The sequence below is a fragment of the Sorex fumeus genome, unplaced genomic scaffold (assembly GCF_029834395.1).
Source record: "Sorex fumeus unplaced genomic scaffold, SorFum_2.1 ptg000077l, whole genome shotgun sequence".
Taxonomy (NCBI): Eukaryota; Metazoa; Chordata; class Mammalia; order Eulipotyphla; family Soricidae; genus Sorex; species Sorex fumeus.
In genome coordinates this window covers 217928-235005 of record NW_026606134.1, presented here as the reverse complement: position 1 = coordinate 235005, position 17078 = coordinate 217928, and the positions used below count along the sequence as shown (strand labels likewise).

Sequence of the window (17078 nt, the reverse complement as noted above, 5' to 3'; positions counted from 1 at the left end):
TCCCCACGGTGTTTCATCTGCCTTTTCAGTAGACTAGGAACCACTTAACATCATGACTTTCCACTCTCCATCTTTGACATAGCAGCGTTTTGAGGTCATTTTTGTGCCTATGAAATATTGTTTGCAAATGTAGTTTCACCCTATTATGTTTCTGAGAAACATTAGGTTCCAAGAAGGTAAAAGGAATTATGGAATATAGTGGGCCCAGTAAAGGGAGAATGAGCTGAAGACCAATGTATTTTATCTCTCATATCTTATCTTATCTGCCACTAACAGAAGTTGTGCCCAAATTTATCATCGATACACAGCTAGAGGTCTACAAGACTTGTGGCTTCTAGACTCTAGAGGTCTATTCGAGATCTATGTTTTCACAAATTACCCTGACAGCCACCAGACTCTCTCCAATCTCACTTTTATTGGCCACTTCTGTCTTCATCTGCAATGTCTGCAAGACCACAGCAACCACCTTCACCCCTTCTGCCATCACCTCCGTCAACCCACTCTGCCAGCCACTTCTGCTATCATCTTGGCCATCGCCTCCACCCCTACCTCCACCATCAGTCCCACCACCATCCCCTCTGCTGGTCACCTTCACCATGACAACCTCCTTCTGAGGGCATATGTTTCATTACAGGTGCTCTCTGAAGTGCTCACTATTTAGCAGGGTTTTCCAAGGTAGGTCGTTTTTACACATTAACCAGACTTCAAGTCAACATTGAAGCCTTTCTGCGTATCCACAGGTCGCAGGTTCGGGCTGCAGCACCAGATCCACACAACGCCTGTTTGGTGGAAAGAGCAAGGGCGTAACCACTAAAATGACCTCCTGAGTGTTCCTGCTCCTTCTTTCGTGAATTGGGTGGTCCCGCACAGCTCATTCAAGAACCGTGCTTTCTTATGTGGGAGTGGGAGTGATGGCGCTTCTTCTTCTGGATTACTGGAAAGAGACTGTGGGACCTCCACCTCGTGCCCTCTGTCATTTTTTGAATAAAATCAGTTTTCAATTTCTCATTTTATAGATGAAACTGAGACCCAGGGAGCTTTTATAATACGATTCTTATTGATCAATCCCATGCCTTGAAGTTCTACACGCAAAACTAAGGGCTCGTTCTGAATCAGTTTTAACTCCTCTTCTGCCATGCTGGCTATTCTGCTCAGAAGGAAAGTTCAGGCTGTCTGTCATATGTTCCCTTCTCCTTCCCTTCCTCCTCTAAAGTACTCTGAGAGGACTGGAGGGGCAGCTCCGTGGGTTGAGATGTTCTGCCTGCAGGAGACCCAGATTTGTGCCCCTGCACTGCATAGCTCCTCAGGGCTGCAGAGAGTGTACCCGGGGCACAGAGTCTGGAGTTGTCCCCTAACACCATCAGGGGTGACCACTCCAGCCCCCAATAATAACAGTAATGTACGCAGAGAAAGTTAGAATATAAGGCATAAAGGGATAAACTTAGAGATGTGGACTGAGCAGAACGATTCTTACCATTCTTAGAGATTTAAGAATTCACTCGACTCATTAATGGTGAAAAAAACATCTGGGATAATTTTAACAGTAGACTTCCTTCTTCAACATGATCATGGCTAGTGAAATTTAGTGAATAAGGGGGTCAAACTCATGGTTGATTCAATTGAGTTGATTCAGTTTATAGAACCCTAAAAATTTCCCTTTGATTTTCACCCTGACATATAAACATAAATCCTCTCAGCAGCCCTCTTATTATCATTTCTTTATGCTTTTAACTTCCTGTCTGAAAGTCCTAACATCTGGATTGTCTCTAGGTTCTTTTTCTCTCTTGATAGTGGGTCATTCCCCCACCCCCATCCCCCATTTGGTTGATGTCTTGTAATGTTTGCTTGAATGATGGACCTCATCTGTAGAGCCACAGAGAAGGGACTGTGCAGCCTTTGGGCTTGTCTTCGGACAGTCACCTCCGAGCTTCCTGTTACGAACGAGTCAAGCTGGGTGGTACCTATTTGTTGCTTTACCAAACCGCAACATCTACAGTTTTCAATACCTCCAGCATGAACGGCTGTACCTATGTGTCTAGGATGGGGGGGTCACGCCCCAAGGTTTTCCTAAATGCTCCTGCTCCACCTGCAATTTGAATCAATTCTGCTTCCCAGAAGCCATGGGCCAGGGGCTCCTCCCAAGCTTGTGCCCCTTTGCTCCTGGCAGCATTGCTTGCTAGGTGGGGCCCAGCTCATTCTTGGTTACCTGGGTCCAGCCTTGGGTTGGAGAGAGGGCAGAGCCTGCCCCATGCCAGCCAAACTCTGACTCCCTGGTGGTCTTGAGAAGGAACATTGCCTGCCCTGAGCTCCAAGGGCTGCTGCCTAGGGCTGTTTTTCTTTTTAAAAAAATTTTTAACTTAATCCTATTTTTTATAAAGTTGTTCACAATAATTTATTGCATCCAATATTCCAATACCAATCCCACCACCATTACACCTTCCCACCAGCATTATTTTGAATTTTCCCAACCAGCACCCAAGCCTGTTCCAATAGCAGGCCCTAAATAATTTATTTAGTATTGCTTGTAATGAATAATTTGCTTAGCACTGTAGCACTGTCCTCCCGTTGTTCATCGATTTGCTTGAGCAGGCACCAGTAACATCTCCATTGTGAGACTTGTTGTTACTGTTTTTGGCATATTGAATACATCACAGGTAGCTTGCCAGGCTTTGCCGGGTGGGGTGAATACTCTCGAGTAGATTGCCAGGCTCTCCAAGAGGGGTGGAGGAATCAAACCCAGGTTGGCCACGTGCAAAGCAAACACCCTACCCACTATTTGCTTAAAATAATCAAAAAGGATTTCCCTAGAAGAAAGTGTGTGAAGCTTGTTGTATCTTACCCTGGAGCTATTAAGCCCTGTAGAAGAGATTGCTAACACGTGACAGGTTATGCCTTGTGTTCTAATATTTTCCTAACTGAGGTCAGTTGCCTTCTACCTCACCCCATCCAACGTGGTGTGCTACTCCTGCTTTAGCCAACCAGTGGTGTAGAGTATGAGGTATCATTCCAGGAATTCTAAAATTTTAAATGGGGTGATAGAGCTGGAGCTAAATTTTTAACTGGATGTTAAAAACTGGCGTCTGGAGGCATCTCTGCAGCTCGCTGATCTCTCCTGATGTTTATTTGTGAGTGTCTGAATCATGGCTGGTTAATGAGCTTATATGGCGCTACAGGTCATTCACGGGCGTGACTGCTAGGCTCCCGGAAATACAGGGGGCTGGACGGAGGTCGCCCACCCCCGACTCTGTGAGAGTCTGGAGAGTTCACTCACAAAACCTGCATACCTGAGCTTTTCAACCCCTTCATTCGTGGATGAGGTTCATCTGAGTAAGGCTGTTCTTCTTCCTCAGAGCTGGGGGCTCTGCTGTTCCCCTGTCCCCCGGGATCAGTGGGCCCTCCCCAGTCCTGCCGTCAGAAGAGCTCCCGCCCTCTCCCCTTGGCAAGGGCAGACTCTTGCTTTAGCCATTACAGTGGTGCCTTGGCCCAGGCTGGGGAGGCAAGAAAGGGTGAGGGAAGGGAATGGTCTTCATGCTGTTGCACTGTCCCGTACCATCTCAGGGACTTTCTCCAGTCCCTGCCCTGCTTCAGTCCCTCTCAGAGGCACTCAGAGAGGACACACAAGCCCTGTCTCTGGGCTTCCAGTTGTGATGCATGGTGTGGCCCCTGTAGGGTCATCCCCTGCCGTATTGGCAATTTCTCCTCTGCTTCACCATCTCTCCTGGGATTGGTGCTTTTGCTGCCTCAACTTTCGGGGCAGGTCCCAGCAAAACTGTGATGGCCAGTGTGATGTTCAGTGTAATCTGGCTTGCTCTCCTCCCTGAAGGTTTTTTGCAGAAACTGCAGCCTAATTCCCCACCCACAGGCCTTAATGCCAGGTGAGTCTCCAGACAGCAATTTCCTCAGCGACACCACTTTCATGATTTCCAGTTTGGGATGTATTCAAGTGACAAGAACGCTTACTGCAAATGCAAGGTTGGAGGTTTTTCGTTTTTTTTTTTTTTTTTTAAAAACAAACTGATTTTTATCTTAAGACTTTACACTTGGCCCTTCTACCTTGGAACCAACAGCTCTTTTTCTTTCTTTTCTTTATTTTTTTCTTCTTTTATTTATTTTTATCTTTTGGCAGTGCTGGGAGTTTAAACCCAGAACAGAAAAATGCAAAGCAAAAGCTCTCACCCAGCTACATCGTCCAGTCTTTTTAGTCTTTTTACATAACTCCACTTTGCTATGTTTTTACCAACATTCCACTTAGAGTTTATGTAAACAGCAACATTTGATGCTTGTAGTCATACTTTATTTGTTTACATGATATTTAATTAACTTTGCAATCGAATCAACAAGTACAAGAAAAATGCATCATGTGTCCTAGAGACAGACACAAGAGATTCTTGGGTAGCATGATACTCGGCTGGCATCGGCAGCCCATGGAACACACAACAGCAAAAAAAAAAGCAAAAACAAAAAAAAGGATTCTGGTGCATTATCAACCTAGCACTGTAAGAGTGTATTTTGCCTGAACCAGACACTTTTGGGGATCAACTGGACTCTTCAAGATCTTGAATATTTCACGATTTCTTTTCCAGTGGTTTCTTTCATTTTCCAGGAACTCCTGAAAGTTTTGCAGATTTCAACCTCCTTCCTCCAGGTTTTGGCAAATGCCCAATACTGCCTGCTCCAATAGTATAAACATGGCTTCAGCTCATCCATCTGCTACCAGAGAAGGTGAAATCAGATTGATACTTACAGGAACTGGAAGTTTGAGCCTGATGATTAAGAGCTATGTTTTTCTTGTGGGCAGTCAGGGGAGGGGTGGAAGTTTGTCCATCAAAGTATTTTGCTTTAAAAGCTTTTCCAGTTCCTTCAAACATTCAGCTCTTCTTATTATTAGGAAAATGTAAATCAGTACTGGAACGAGATATTTATTACTGCAGGGATGAAGAGAGAATGGCCTGTATCACAGAAACGAGAGAGGAGTGAGGATGTGGAGTAAAAGTGGCCATGCCCACCATAGACACTGTTGATAGGAATGCAAAGTGGTCCAGCCTCTGTGGAATTCTGCACGAATGCTTGTTAGAATGCTAGAAAAAGACTTACTGTAGGTCTCAGACGTTCATTCCACTCCTATAGTATCTGTCTGAACACTATAAAAACACTGAATTAAAAAAGATACAGTAACTCCTATGTTCATGGCTGCACTATTTATAGTAGCTAAGATCTGGAAATACCTCCAGCTGGCCAACAACAGAGGGGTGGATACAGGCATTGTGAAACACACACACACACACACACACACACACACACACACACACACGCTGGAATACGACTCAGCTAGAAGAGATGAAATCCAACATGTTGCTGCTCTGTACGTGGAACTGGAGGGGGTCATGCTCAGCCCAATATCAGAGGGAGAAGGACGATGCTGGATGCCTCACTCTTGTGGGAGACAGAGAGGCAAGATGGAAGAACAGCCAGAGGTCACCTCAGACAAACCACTGAAGCCCTGGGCAGGGTGGGGAGGAGCCTGCTGGTCTGTGGTGGCGGGTGTTGTAACTGGTGTTACACAGCTCACTCTGATGGTGCCATGCTGGGTGAAGCGGGCCTGCAGCTGGCTGGCTGGCAGCCACAGGAGTCGCTCTGCCACCAAGTTCCCAGGGACCCCAGGGTCCAACTCGCTTGCAGTGTTGCACTCCCCCAAATCACTTTTGTGGGGGCCTCATGCCGCAGCGGACACAGGAAGTCCGTTCAAGCGGTGCCCGTGTGCTGGTGTCTTCATTCAGTGCCCAGCAAAGGAAGTCCACCTTTCAGGGGATGCCCGAGGCAGTCATTCAGGGTCAGATCTTTGCTGTTACAGCTCTCACACTAGTCAAGTCCTATGTGTGGGTCCCTGCTCCCACGGGCACTCAACCTCTGTACTGTTTATCTCGGCCGGTCCCTTGATCAACCTAACCTAACTTTCCACTGTGTCCATGTCCACTGTAGCTATTAGTGAAGATTCCTTTGATGGTGTGGCTGGGTATCATTCTATCAGCTAAAAGTTATTGTTTTTCAGGGGCAAAGTCTGTTTAGTAGCATGGTCACATTAGCTTTACAAGAGTTGAACTTTCTTATGAGCAAACACTAAGATTCCTGGAGAAGCGAGAAATTCGGTCACAAGACTGTAGCATCAACTCCTTCCTGCTCATTGCTGGCTGTCTGCCCCATAACGCCCTCGGAATCTCTCACTCTTTCTCTCTCTGTTCATCTCACGGTGTCTTTCTATCTCTGTCTCTCATCTCTCATTGTTTCTTGAGAACCAGGATTGTCTGGCCAATCCTGACTGATCTCCTGGCACTGGCAGTTATTTTCAGTGTTGAGGGATTATAGTGAGGAGGGTTACATTTGCAGGAAAGCTTAGTGCCTCTCCCCCAAACTCCAGTTTACCTCCTTTATTGATGTATTCCCAGTTACTCAAATGGGGAGCACAGTTATAAATGATATTTTTAAGGCTTCTTCCTCTTCCACCTCACTATTTGCATGTAGGAATATAGTGAATTTCATTTGTGGTGGTTTTGAAGCCTGCCATTTGGCTATATGGATTGACTGTGTCTGGGAACACTATATATATATATATATATATATATATATATATATATATATATATATAGTGAATTCTCTGACTCTGTAATTTTCCTTTTTGAGTGACGGCTCTGTTTTTGGTATGAAGATAATACTGGTCTCAGAGAAACTGTTCAGAAGAATTCCTATGTCTTCAGTGTTCTGGAGCAGCAGAGGATGGAAGTATGCCCTCTTTGAAGGTTTGGGAGTGCTCATGAGTGACCTACTCTATGTCTGGGCTGTCTGTGGGGGAGACTTTCAGATGTTCTACATTCCCATGACTATTTTCCAGGACTATAGGATAGTCCAGATTTTATCCACTTTCAGGTTAACTAAGTTCATGGCATAAAATTGTTTATTATTTTCTCGTAGGATTCTTTGGATTCATGTGATGTCTGTTGTAACTTCTCCCCTTTGGGATTCTGTCCTAACTTATTCCTTTCCTTTCTTTTTTGGGGGAACTACCAAGTAATGCTCACAGTGCCCCAGTATCACCCCCAGTCTCGGCCAGCTGGGCTAGGTGGTCAATGTCAGTGCCGGTGGTTGAAGCATGGCTCAGGCCTAGAGGTTATGAGGACCATCAAGGCCACTGTGATTGTACTCAGGAGCCATGTGGTCCTGGGGATCAGATCAGGGACCCACACCTATGATTCCTGTGTCACTTACCCGCCCCCTTCTCTCCTTTTCTTCTTGAGACTAGCTAAGAGTTTGTAGATTTTGCTTCTTTATTTATTCATTCATTTTTAGTTTGGGGGCCACACCCAGCAGTGCTTAGGGCTTACTCCTCACTCTTGGCTTACCCCAACTCCTGGAGGGCTTGGGGGGCTAGTTGGGGTGTTGGGGATTGAACCCAGGTCAGGCTTGTGCAAGACAAACCCCCCACCAGCAGTACTGTCACTCTGACTGATTTTACTTATTCTTTTAAAAAAGCGTTTTAGTTTTATTGATCTTTTATATGTGTTTGTTCACTTCTATAACATTGATTTCCATTCTAATTAAAAAAAATTATTCCCCTCCTTGAATTTACTCTGTACTTCCTTTGCTGTTCTTTTTCTAGTTTTTCAGGCTGAGTTTATTTGGGATTCCCTTTGTTTCCCGATGAACACTCTCATTGCTATGAACAATAGCTGACGTTGTTATCTCATTGTTAGGAAATATAGCTCATGGTTAATAGTTCAGTACTATGAACAATTGAGAATAGCTTTTGCTGAGTCCCTGCATTCTGGTGGCATGGGTCTTTGTTCTCATTTGTATCCAGGAATCTAAAAAATCTTTTATGGTTTTTTTATTGTGCCTTTTTATTTCTTCCTTAATTTCCTCTTTGACCCAATGGTTGCTCAATATTGTGTTGTTTAGTTTCCCGGCACTAGAGTTTTCCCTCACTGTTTAGTTGGAGTCTGTGGAATCCCAGCCTCTTTTAGGCTACTATTTGCCTGTAAGATTGTTTCCAAGGCTCCAAAATTTTAGCTTGCATTTGCCATGACAGTTCAGATGTATCACTTGTGAGCATCAGAGATTGGCTTTAGTTTTCTGATCCATCGGGCCATCCTGTGCCTTTTGATTGATGAGTTGAAGCTATTAATTATGAGATTGTTAAAAAGTAGGAATTCTTGCCATGACTGAGAAGTTTGCTTTTGCTTCTTTGGTATCCTTTTGTTTCTTCCCCTGTGCTTATATATTTGCTTTTTATGTCAGGTTCCTTCCAATGACCTCTTGGAATTATATTTGCCTTGAGATTATCATGTCATTACATTTTTTTTGTCTTTTTTTCTGTCTTTTTTTTTTTTGAGCAGGGAAACACATTGGCAGTACTCAGGGATTATTGACCACTCAGAGTTGTATTCCTAGTGGGATCAAGCCTGGGCTGGAGAGATAGCCGAGTGGGCTGGAGCAAATGCTTTGCATGCAGGAGGCCCTGGTTCAATCTCTGACACAGCATGGTTCCCCAACACAGCCGGAAGTGACCTCTGATCACTGAGGCAGGACTCAAAAGGCTAGTGCCTGTGCAACTACTGGGTGTTGCCAAAATCAAACTACCACCAGCAGCAACCTGCACAAAGCCCCTGGGACTGCATCTATGTTGCTTCTGACTCCTGCTGAGGCTTAGCATGGCAAGATACCACCATTTCAGTTCCCTGATATCATAGTCCGGGGGCCTCACCTTGATGTTAGCATCACGGTCCATGGATTTGGGCACCAGGCACCATAGAGCAGATTTCATTTATCTCTGGAGCAAATTTCCTCTCTGTATGGATTCTGGCACCTGCGTTTGGCCAGACGCGGTGTTGTGGAGGGGGCAGCTTATGTCCTTACCCTGGGCGGCCATCCGCCCACCTCTTCGTCTCTGAATGCTGCGACGTTTGTCCTTGTCCTGGCTGTAGATGGCCAGGCACTGCCTTTTGAGACCCTACCAGGCCCAGTTCTAGCCTCCCGCTCAGGTTTGAGAGGGTGGAGATTCATAAAGCAGCAGCCAAGACTTCCCACTTGCTACTTCTGCTGCTTCGGTCCCTCTGCACCCCCATTGCTGGCTGCGTGCCAAGCCTTCACTTCAGCCATCCTGGCATCCTGGATCCTAACGCTCAAACTCCTCCATCCCTGTGGGCTTCCTGCTGCTGTCTGTTGGTGATCCCTTGCACTTCCTGTGAGGGACCATACCTGTGCATTCTTCTGCAGCTTTTGCTTTGGGGGTCCAGAGTGATCTCCCTGGGTACCATCCTCTGCCTTCTCAGTCCCGTATCTCCAGCCCGCCCTGGATTCTTTTAGCTAGAACTCCTCCAGCTTGGTTCTTGCTAGCCGCAAAGGGACTGGGGGCTTAGGCAGCACACCAGGGCAAACGGCGCTGGTGGGAGCCAAGGGATGGGAGAGGGTCGAGCAATAGAATGTGTGGCTGCACAGGATGGAACAGACACATGCTGTGCCCGAATATTGGACTGTGGACAGAATGCCACTTACAGTGTGTGTGTGTGTGTGTGTGTGTGTGTGTGTGTGTGTGTGTAAGAGCAAAATAGATTAAAGACCTCAACATCAGACCGGAATCCATAGATACGTTGAAAACAAGGTTGGCAAAACCCTTTACGACATTTGAAGTAAATGGTTTCTTCAAAAATGACATGCCACTGGCCAAGCAAGTGAAAACAGAGATAGATAAATGGGACTGTCTTAAACTTAGAAGCTTCTGCACCTCCAAAGAAACAGTGACCAAAATACAAAGACAGTCTACAGAATGGGAAAGGATACTTGCTCAATACACATCCGACAAGGGGTTGATATCAAGGATATACAAAGCACTGGTTGAACTCCACAAGAAGAAAACATCCAACCCCATCAAAAAATGAGGCGACGAAATAAACAGAAACTTTCTCAAAGAAGAAATCCAAATGGCAAAGGCACATGAGAAAATGCTCTACATCTCTAATCATCAGGGAGATGCAGATCAAAACAACAATGACATATCACCTCACACCACAGAGACTGGCTCACATCCAAAAGAACAAAAGCAACTGGTGTTGGCACAGATGTGGCGAGAAAGGGACCCTCCTTCACTGCTGGTGGGAATGCCGACTGGTTCAGTCTTTTTGGAAAACGGTATGGACGATTCTCAAAAAATTTAGAAATTGAGCTCCCATTTGACCCAGCAATACTACTCCTGGGAATATATCCCGGAGAGGCAAAAAGTACAGTCAAAATGACATGTGCACTTCTATGTTCATTGCTGCACTGTTCACAGTAGCCAAAATTGGAGAAAAAAAAAACCCTGAGTGACCGAGAATGGATGACTGGTTAAAGAAACGTTGGTACATCTACACAATGGAATACTATGCAGCTGTTAGAAAAGATGAAGTCATGAAATTTACATACAAGTGGTACTACATGGAAAATATCATGCTAAGCGAAATGAGTCAAAAAGAGAGGGACAGACATAGAAAGATTGCATTCATCTGGAGAATATAAAGAAATAAAATAGGAGACTAACACCCAAGAATAACCGAGATAAGTACCAGGAGATTTACTTCATGGCTTGGAGGCCAGCTTCACACACTGGGGTGGTGGGGGTGTAAAGGCAGCTCAGATAGGGAAGGGAGCACCAAATAAAGGATGTTGGGAAGATCCACCCAGGATGGGAGATGCATGCTGAAAGTAGACTATAGACCCAACATGATTGCCATTCAGTTCCTCTTTTGCAAACCACAGCACCCAAAAGGAGAGAGAGAACAAAAGGGAATGCCCTACCACAGAGGCCGGGTAGGAATGGGGGGGTGGGGGTGGGAGGGATACTGGGATCACTGGTGGTGGAGAATGGGTACTGGTGGAGGGATGGGTACTCGATCATTGTATAACTGAAACCCAAGCACGAAAGTTTGTAAGTCTACAACTGTACCTCATGGTGTTTCACTAATAAAAAAATGAGGAAAAAAATTAAGGGGGGAAGACAGTAGGGATAAATAATTTACCCACAAGCACATATGTATTTTGAAATAAATTGTCAATTATGTCTCAATAAAAAAAGAAGAGAAGAAGAGGAGATGAGTGGGGAGAGGAGGGAAGGGGATGGCAGGGAAGGAGATGGAAGAGGGGAAAGGGAAAGAAGAAAAGAGAGGGGAAAGAGAGAGAGAGAGAGGGGAGAGAAAAGAGAGAGGAGAGAGAAAGGAGACAGAGAGAGGAGAGGGGAGAGAAGAGAGAGAGGAGAGCGATTTAGAGAGAAAGAGAGGTCAATTGCTTTTTCACACCCTGTATACTGCCAACACCTCTAAAATGTTAACACCTGGGAGTGTGTGTGTGTATTTGTGTTTCTGGACTTCTCAGCTACCACAGATGCCACTGGGGACGTCCTTTTTTAAAAATATTTTATTTTATCAAGAACTGCATTTCAGTAATACTGTTTGTACATCTATTAGAATAATTTGTAACATATTAAATGTTTTTATATCAAGTATAAAATCTCCTTATTGAGGGGGCTGGAGAGATAGCACAGCGGGTAGGGCGTTTGACTTGCACACGGCCGACCCAGGTTCGATTCCCAGCATCCCATATGGTCCCCTGAGCACCGCCAGGAGTAACTCCTGAGTGCAGAGCCAGGAGTAACCCCTGTGCATTGCCAGGTGTGACCCAAAAAGCAAAATAAAATAAAATAAAATAAAATCTCCTTATTGAAACTATTTTTAATATAGTTTAGTACCTTGCGGGGGATTCGGTGTCCTACTATGATAGGAACTTAGTAAGTGTTCGGTGGTGCCAGATAAAATTAGAGCTCTAGCCAGGTGAGGCCTGTTAAATAGATGTTCTCAGCAAAATATTTCCAAGAGTGCTCAGCTTGTTAGCAATATGATACATCAACTGCCAAAACAAGAGTTTTAATCTTCTCTGTCCAAGGCTGGGAAATATCTCAGAGGGCTGAGCTCACGCTTTGCATGCAGGAACCTGGTTTGATCCCTGCCCAGCTTGGTATAGTGTGTGTGTGTGTGTGTGTGTGTGTGTGTGTGTGTGTGGTGGTTATCCATTCTGTTACTAGAACATTCCAAGAGTAGAATTTTGCTCTTCCCAGTTCTGGCCCAAACTACATATGTCTTGAGAGAAATGAAGACAGATATCTTAGTCAATAGTTTGTGAACATGACCCGGAAACAGGGTCCCAGATCCTGCGGCCACACAGGCACCCAGCAGCCCTGCATCTCCCCTGGGACAGCGCCCAGGCACAGTGGCTGCAAGTGCAGACACAAAGGATGTCCTGCTCTGTGTGTGCGTGTTTGTGTGTGCGTGCGCAGGTGTGTGTGTGTATGTGTGTGTGTGTGAGAGAGAGAGAGAGAGAGAGCATTACCCCCACCAGGCTGGGGGCAGAGGGAGCCTCCGGCTTGCATGTGCCACCTAGGATGGGCACAATCACATCAGAGTTCTCAGCTGAGACAAAATCTCTTCCTGTGGGGTCCCCTGAATTTCCGGATGATGATGAGCAGCAGAATGTCCCTCCCCGAGCCCCCAGGCTGTGCTCCCAGGCCTTTCTGATGCTCACATGTGCCCTGATGAAGAGCCGCTGCTTACCCACAGCGACGCAGAGAGGCTGAGGGGAAACAGCTGCTGTGGCCCAGAGCAGGAAGGCGCTCCTGCTGTGACCCATAGGAGGTGGTTGTCCCCAGTTATTGCCAACTCTGTGCTCTTGAGTTCTCCCTGTAGTGCTCAGGAGACAGGCAGTGCTGGGACCCCTCAGGCTCTCTCTCCAACCCCAAAGATATCTTGTTTGTTTGTTAGTTTGAGAGGGGCCACACCTGACTCATGGGTAGCTCCTGGTGGTGCTCGGGTGGTGCTCAGGGGACCATGTGGTGCCAGGGACTGAAGATGGTTCTCCCACCTAAGGATGTCTCCAACCGTGCTCACTTCGACAGCATGTGTACTAAGATTGAAATGATACAGAGATTAGCATGGCCCCTGCGCAAGGATGACACGCAAATTCGTGAAGCATTCCATATTAAAAAAAAATAAAATAATTTTTATTTTATGTCTCTGACCCACTGAGCTATCTCTCCAGACCCAGTGCTCTTTCTGACGGCAGCTGCCGTGCTGGGATTCTCCTTAGAAGAGCATGATGTATCAGTCCCTTCTCTCAAGTACAAGCGTCACCAAAAGACAACTGCTCACTGTTGAGGTTTGCATAGAATACTGACTCACAGGAATATCTGTAACTGTAACTGGCTTTTCCCCGCCACGAGGTCATAGCAGTGGCAAATACAATGGTTTGGGGGAGTGTGATTGTTGTGACTCTCTCCAGTCTTTGCCACCCTTGCTCTGCACTGTTGGTCCAGTTTTAACAGAACTGCCCCCCGCCCCCAGCCTAAGGCGGAGTCCAACACCCTCAAAGGATGTCTGAAATCGATGTCATATATAGCCCAGAAGAGTTTGGGTTTTTTTCTCTACATACAGGCATATGATAAAATGTAATTGGCAAATTAGAGAGAGTAAGAGAGTTCCACAGCTGTTGGCTGTTTACCCAGGACTCTTTACCTGGGAGGTAGTGGCCCTGAATTTTACCCCAAACCACTTACCTAAAAGATATTTGAGGGAGCCTCATTCACATTATTCGCCTCCTTAGCGTATAAGTACACCAAGGCCAGAGAGAAAGCATGGCAGACAGGGTGCTGGCCTTCCATATGGCTGACCTTCGTTCCATCCTCAACATCCCATATGGTCCCTCCAGCCTACTAAGAGTGATCTCTGAGCACAGAGCCAGGAGTGAGCCCTGAGCATAGCTGGGTGTGACTCAAACCACTCCCCCCCAAAAAAAGAGAACTGAATGAAATTGCAATACTTTGTATTTTTACTGAAAACAATTTTGCTAATGTTTTGCTTTTTTTTTCTTCCTAGATATTTTAAGAGAAGTTTATCGGAACAAGTTTGAATTCAAATCTAGTCTTGACTCGGTAATTTTTACTGACATATTTGTTTTCTAAAATGATGAAAAAAATTTGGGCTGACTTGAAAGTAAATCTTTGAACGGTTATTTAATCTATGAATTTAGTAATCTTCCTTTTGCACTAACAGCTGTCATGGAATAGTGAAACCCTTTGTAAATCACATTTGAACTACAGAAGAAATTTCAAAAGTATTATTTGAAAGAAACTTCACTTTTTTAAGCTGTATGTTATTTTAAAAGGAGTTTTCTTAAAGGATGTAGTATGCTCATTTTTTTTTTAGCTAAGACAGGAGAACTCTCCAAGCAGAGGGGTTTGAGTAATCATCAAGATAGAGAAATTTCTTGGTTTTTAAAGAGAATTTAGTGACATTACTTGTTTTTTAAAGAGAGTTTGTTCAAAGCAGCTTGATATTACTCTGTGTGAGCACTTGATGAAAAATAATGGGGCCAGAGCAATAGTACAGCAGGTAGGGCACTTGCTTGCATACAGTTGAGCCCCCAGAAGAAAAGAAAAAATAGAGAAAGGGCAGAAGGGAAGGAAAAGAAGAAAAGAGATTTATGGGCAACATGCAGAAGAAAATAGAAAAAGAAAGAAAAGAAAGAATTAGTGAGCCGGACCCGGCAAGCTCCCCGTGACATATTCGATATGCCAGACACAGTAACAACAAAGTCTCCAATGGAGACGTTACTGGACCCGCTCGAGCAAATCGACGATCAACGGGAGGGCCTTTACTTACTTACTTTACTAGTGAGCCGGAGCGATGGTACAGCCAGTAGGGCTCGTCATGCCTTCCATATGGCCCTACCTACCACTGGGGGTGGTTTGTTAGTTTTTTTTTTTAAAGAAGTAGTTACACCACCCGTGCACAGGGCTCACTCCTGGCCCTGTGCTCAGGGATCACTCTTGGCAGGGCTTGAGGGAGCGTATGTGGTGCCAGGATGGAAGCTGGAGAAGCCACATGCAGAGCAAGAGTCCTAGATTTTCCAGCCCTACCCACCGTGCCATCCCTGAGACCCTGGTCGGACAGTTTTGATTGTGATGTATTGCAATTGATTGTGACAGTTTTGATTGTGATGTATTGCAGTTGCTTTGTCGGCCTGATCGAGGGATTAGAATTCTGTTGGAGATTTCACTGGAGATTTTGAACGACACCCATGTTATTCAACATACTTAAAAAAAATGAAGGGTTTCAGTATTTAAAACTAAAAAATCTCCAGTCAGGAGCTCAGACCCAGTTCTGTCCTTTTCTGACAGAAAGCATTTATTAAGACAGTGAGAAAAGCACCTTTGTGCATCAGAATGACGGTGCCCATTGGTGTGAGAACAGTGCTGGGGCCCAGGGAGCACAGTGAGAGATGACCTCAGGACACTGGGCGTCCAGTGAACGTGTGGTCTCTGTTTGCCAGGAAATGACCCTTGAGAGAAACGGAAGCGTGGCAGCCTTCTGCGGGGGTGTGCATGGGGACACACCCTATCTAACCCCAAGGGACAATGGTGTTTGGAGTCTTTAGGACTCTGAGAAGCAACTGTCCCTACCTGCCACACTCTGGGCAGAACAAGAAGACTATTGCTGCTATGTTGATAATAAAATTAGCAATGGCAATGAAGCCAGAGAGGAAGTACACGGGTTAAGGTACCTGTGTGAGGCTGGAGAGATAGTACAGCAGGGAGGGCCTGGTTGCATCTGGCTGAACCAGGTTCGATCCCCGGCATCCCATATGGTTCACCAAGCACTGCCAAGAGTGATTCCTGAGTGCAGAGTCAGGAGTAAGCCCTGAGCATCACTGGGTGTGGCCCACACTCCACCCACCCCCTACCCAAATAAAAAAAGAAAAATTAAGAAAATTTAATATATTTTTTAAAGTGCTTATCTTATGCAGTCAATTCTGGTTTGATCCTTGGCACTGCATAGTCCCCTGAGTACCCCTGGGAGTGATCCCTGAGCACTACTGAGTGTGATCCAAATCCCCTGTCCTGACATAAGCAAGCCCTGTGGTCTGAAAGCCAGCCATCTCTGTGCACGCCTGACCTCCAGCAGCCTGGCGGCTGGGACCTGGGCTTTGCAGCCACCGTCTGCATGGGAGATTCTATCACTGAGTCCTCGTAGCTGGATTTCCATTGGATTTGGAGCTACTATAAACTTGGGGTTCTCTCATTCCCAATTTCCTCTCCACCTCATGCATCTTTGCAAATACACAACATCCACGGGGGTGGAGTGCAAGGGAGAGAGGAGACGGAGCCCCCGCGAGTGGCCCAAAGCCTGTGTCCTTATGGAGCAGGGTGCTCTTCCCTCCAGTTAGCCAGTGGGGACAGGCCTGGGGCAGCGGCCATGTGGGAGGGGGCGGCTCTCTAAGCAGTGTCCGTTGGGTGAAGCTGGGGACTGGGACCAAGACTCTCCCCCACAGCAGAGACTGACTCTGCGCAGGGAGTGGGGTGCGATAGTAGGGTCCCTGGGGGGGCAGCCTGTCCAGGGTGGGTGGTGAGGACCAACGGGCTTCATCTCATAGGAAAGGGGGCCACAGTGACACCCCCAGGAAGTTCTTGACAAGGGGCATGAGACAGGCTGTCAGGACTCAGAGACAGAAGAGGCCCGGGTCAGGGCCGCTCAGTGTGGGGACCTGGCTAATCCTTAGGTGGCTCTGGAAGCGCCTCTGGGCAGAGGCGAAGGAACCGCATTGGAGAGCTGAGGAGTCACTCGGGCAGGAAGGTGGGCAGAACTTGAACTTGAAGGTCGAAGTGAACTGAAGAAAGAAAGTCAAGAGAAGCGGTCTCACTGGAAACCAACAAACCACCATTCAACCAACAGTGGACATTGCTTCCTCCAAACCTGTCTGGATTCAAGCGTCTGGGTCTGGGGTGCAGCCCACCCCCTCACACTGCGAGTTCTGACTCGCCACTTGCCCCACGGAGCCAGCAAGGTCACATCTAGGCGACTCTCTCCTGAATGCTATGTCCCAGGCCTGGCTATGGGACCCTACTATCGCACCCCACTCTATGCTATGTCCCAGCGGTCTCACTGGAAACCAACAAACCACCATTCAACTGGGAAATCAAGAATCAAGATTGCGGAGGCCTCATTTCC

General features: G+C 46.3%; 1 protein-coding gene and 1 non-coding gene across 2 annotated transcripts in view; both read left to right on the top strand.

Annotated features, from left to right (window-relative positions):
- The window catches only part of PROM1 (prominin 1), a 103283-nt gene that overhangs the window by 23199 nt on the left and 63006 nt on the right, over nucleotides 1-17078 (top strand). The window contains exon 2 of the mRNA XM_056130369.1: nucleotides 13947-14002. Coding sequence (XP_055986344.1) covers nucleotides 13947-14002 — 56 coding nt within the window. The remainder of the gene's footprint in view (nucleotides 1-13946; nucleotides 14003-17078) is intronic.
- LOC130038551 (U6 spliceosomal RNA) lies at nucleotides 12955-13058 on the top strand. The gene has a single exon (XR_008794735.1). It is a non-coding gene; the product is annotated as a U6 spliceosomal RNA (small nuclear RNA).